Raw genomic sequence first — 4,050 nt, forward strand, 5'->3', positions numbered from 1 at the left:
TGTTAGTGTGTGAGCGCATGTGTGAGCGTGAGCGAGGCGGTGCTGAGGGTGTGAGAGTGTGAGGATGTGCATACGTGTGTGTGTGTCTGTGTGTGTGTGTGTATGCATCCCCTAAGCTGCTGATGGAGGCCTGAGTCAACGCCACAGTCCCAGGGTGTGGCAGAGGATGTCACCGTGACGGGGGTGTGGCAGTGGAGGAGGGGAGGGGTGCAGGCGGGGCAGGAGGCCGGAGGTACAGCCTGGCCCCCACCCAGCAGGACCCTGTGCCAGCAGGGCGGGGGCTGGGGGTCGCTGTACACTGGGGGGCAGCCTTTGGTCTCTGCAAGGGGAGCGCAGGCCACCGCCCGCTGTGGGGACAACTGTGGGAGGCACGTGCCCGGCCGTGAGGGCAGCCAGGCCCCTGGGGCATTAGCTCAGGATGAGGGCAACTTAGGCTTATGGGGCAGCTGGCAATTTTAAAGGCGAGGACACGCGGGAGCCTGTCTCTACCATCGTGCCTGTGCGCACACACATATGTGTGCTGCTCAGGTAGGGAACGAGCGTGTGCTCAGGACTGGGCCTTTAGTGGATTTATAAAAATCTTGCTATCCTCTAAACTGTGTAACAATTAGGACCCATAGCAACAACAGTGCCGGCCGTGAGGGCAGCCAGGGCCCTGGGGCATTAGCTCAGGATGAGGGCAACTTAGGCTTATGGGGCAGCTGGCAATTTAAAAGGTGAGGACACGCGGGAGCCTGTCTTTCCCATCGTGCCTGTGCGCACACACACATGTCTATCTGTGCATGCACGTGTGTGCTTACGTGTGTGCACATGTGTGTGTGCACATGTGTGTGTGTCCGTGTCCTGGGGGGCAGCTTAGTGCCCATGGCCCAGCAGGAGGGGGAGAGGGAGGGGGGGTGGCCGGGGTGCTGGCCAAGTGGAGAGTGTCTTTGGGGGCTGCCAGGGGGTGGGTGTGAGGGGAGAGGGGCTCAGAGCAAGGCCCCGAGTTGGTGGGTCCGGCGTTGGTGCCCCGGGGACCCCTGGGGTGGGCCCTGCTGGGCCTCTGGCCACACTGTCCTTGGGGAGGCTGGTCTCCTGGCTCCTGCAGCAGGACCTTCTGCTTCTGGAAACTTCTCTTCCCTTGGGGCTCCCTCCCAGGTCCTCCCTCCCTGGGCGACAGGAGCAGCAGGCCCACTGGGGACAGAGGGGCTGGGCTACAGGAGCAGGAGGCCCACTGGGGACAGAGGGGCTGGGGTGCAGGAGCATTTTCCTCTCCGTGTCTGTGTTAACATGAAGCTGGGGTTCTGGGTCTGGGGACATAAGAACACCCAACTATTCCCTGGTCTATAACCTCTCTGCCAACAGTACATTTTCCCATGGTGTTGGTTTTGTTTAGCTTACCCTTAAGCTCCCTTTCTAACCCCAAACATATCACGGCCCTAAAGGAATGCCAGGGATTTAAGAGCACCCTCCTCTGGGATGGGCCGGTCCGGGTCCCAGGGTCTCTGAGGCTGATGGGAAGGGAACATGGGCTTGGGCAGGTGCCGCCTCCAGCTGCCGCCCACCTGGGCCAGCGCAGTGTCGTTTCCAGGTTCCAAGAAGTAGTGGGGGACAGTGAAGGTCTGCCTGTGGGTGCTGATGGCAGGAGGCAGGGGCACCGGCGACCCCACGGAATTGGTGAGGCTCCAGCTGTAGGAGAGGCCTTGGGAGATGTCACAGAGAATGGCGGCTTCGAAGGTCACCCCCAGGGTCACAGGCTGGGACCGCCACACCTGCGTGAGGAGAAAGACGTCTCATTAGAAATGCGTCTACCTGTTCCAGAGGAAGTGGTTCAAGACGCAGGACTTCAACTCTGTGTCTGTGTGATCACAGTCAGTGAGAATAAAGACTTACACACTCGACGAGAAAAACCCCTATAAACATGAGTTAATGGGAAAATATGAAAGGAAAAGGTCAATAGATTTGATTATATAAAAATGTTAAACTTTGAATATAAAAGTATTATTTAAAAAAGCAATCAGAGAAAAGGGAAATCATTTGCAAAATATATGACAGGGTTAATATTTAAAATCAGTAGAAACTTTTCCAAGTCTCCAACAGAAAACTGAGCGATTGATCACTGGAAACAAAAGGAAGTACCTGCATTTCAAACAAGTACCATAGAAAGAAGATGTGTTTCAGTGACCTTGATCTAGGCTAACACGGGCTGAATGAACGCGGTGTGTGGCCCACAGGCTGTGAGTTTGACATGCTTGCTCTAGTCTAAGGGCAACAGGGACTTTTCCAGATACATCTGAAAGCTCTCTAAGGAGTGTTATTTCTGGTGGTGATGCTGGTATTGTTACCCTGGAAGCACGTCACACGCCTTATTAGATAGAGGCTGGCCAAGACTTGCAGAGCTGCAGGGCCTTCGGAGGCGACTGAAGCTTTCAGAGACCAGGGCTGGGCAGAGCCCCCGTTCCCCCAGCCCCACACCCATGGGCGTCTGGAGCACTGAGAGGAAGGGACTGTCCTTCAGGTGCAGTGCCAGTGCAGATCCTGCCCAGGGGACCGAACGCCCACGCTGGCCACAGGCGCAGGGCGCCCCCTGGAGGATGTTTAGTGATGCTCTCCCGTGGAAACTGGAAAGAATCCAGTCTGGAGCTGGGAAGTAGGACTTTAAACAACGCATGCGTATTTGTTGCAAACCATTTTACCTTCGGCTTTCTTTAAGTGACTCTGGTCATTATCGAAATGACTTTCCTTTGTGCTTATCGTTTCTATCCTGGATATGAGTGATCCCAGCATTGTCACTTCACAGCCCAGATTTGTGGGCACCTGACACTGAGATGCTGATTCTTATCCCAGTGATCGTAACAGACAAAACTAGGCAATGTCTGGGGTGGGAGTCGGCTCTGAGAGGCTGGCATGTGAGCCAGGCTTCTCCGGGCCCCAGGGAGCTGTGAGGTCCTGGGACTCAGGACCCGGAGGGAGAATCCCATGGAAAGGCCACGGGCCCTGGCCTGGCCCTGGGCGTGTCTGTGCTCCTCATCTCCGTGGCCACATCAGGGCGGGAGGTGCTCAACCTGAGACTCGGGCCCAGCAACCAGCCTCTGCTAGAAGCCACGGAGAGCTCCTGGCAAATGCGGCCACGCCACGGGGCTCCCGTGCGTCTGCGTGTGGGCACTCTGACCCTAAAAAGGAGAAGTTGCTCCAAGTCAGAAGCCTCCAGGAGTAAAAGGACTAGAAAGCAGCCCTAGTTTTGTCCCCACAGTAGGTGCTCACCAAGCAAATGACCACCTCCCAGCTCTCCTTTCTCCTGAACACGCTCCAGCTCCTAGCACAGGGGTCTCACCAGCTCGTCAACATGCACTGAGCCGAACCCAGAGTAACGGGCGAATGGAGGCAGACTCAGAGGCCTGGGGCAGGTGTGTCCCTCCCTGGGGCCGGTCGACTCCGGGACCTTGGGAGCCCTCCCAGGTGCCCTCATGGCCAACGCAGGGGGCTGATCTGGAGGAGCGCCCCTACTCGCTCCCCCCCGCCCCCCGGAGAAAGGCTGACTTTGGTCAGTGACTGCAGGCCTGACCTGCACCTGCCCCGGCCCCATGTTCTTCACAGGGGGCGGCTGGCAGGGCCTGCGCACGACGAAAAGGCGCTTCCTCAGGGAGACGGTGCTGACGGCATTGAAGGCGACGACCTCAACCATGAACTCTCCTTCCCTGGGAGGAGACAAGCACAGACATGGAGACACAGGGTCCACCCAGGCCGGCCCTTTATCCTCACACCCAGCAGGTCTGCGTGGTCATGGTCAGGAGGCCATCCCAGAGGCCACCATGCCCATCCATAGGCAGCTGCCCGCCCAGCACAGGTTGGGACAGACACCGAACCCAGACTGCTGGCACCTGCTGTGCGAGGAGCAAGCACCCACAGGGGACATGCTGCCTCCCTCCTAGGAGCCCCATCCTACAGCAGGGCTCACCCCTCTGTACCCCTCAGGGACACCCTCAGGTCCCCGGACCTGGGTCTGGGGACCTCCGGACCTTCATGTGCTCTGTTTTTTGTCCCGGAGGTGGCAGACCCCACTGCCTGGAG

The 4,050-nt window shown here is 58.0% G+C and overlaps 1 protein-coding gene across 1 annotated transcript in view; it reads right to left on the minus strand.

The window, feature by feature from the left end:
- Positions 1-1,418: 1,418 nt before the first annotated feature.
- PKD1L1 (polycystin 1 like 1, transient receptor potential channel interacting) overlaps positions 1,419-4,050 on the minus strand; it is a 10,607-nt gene continuing 7,975 nt past the window's right edge. Inside the window, exons 5-6 of the mRNA XM_015566778.1 lie at positions 3,545-3,729; positions 1,419-1,751 (exon numbers count right to left, since the gene is read on the minus strand). Of these exons, the coding sequence (XP_015422264.1) occupies positions 1,419-1,751; positions 3,545-3,729 (518 nt within the window). The remainder of the gene's footprint in view (positions 1,752-3,544; positions 3,730-4,050) is intronic.

This window comes from Myotis davidii, unplaced genomic scaffold, assembly GCF_000327345.1.
Source record: "Myotis davidii unplaced genomic scaffold, ASM32734v1 scaffold472, whole genome shotgun sequence".
In the NCBI taxonomy this organism is placed as follows: Eukaryota; Metazoa; Chordata; class Mammalia; order Chiroptera; family Vespertilionidae; genus Myotis; species Myotis davidii.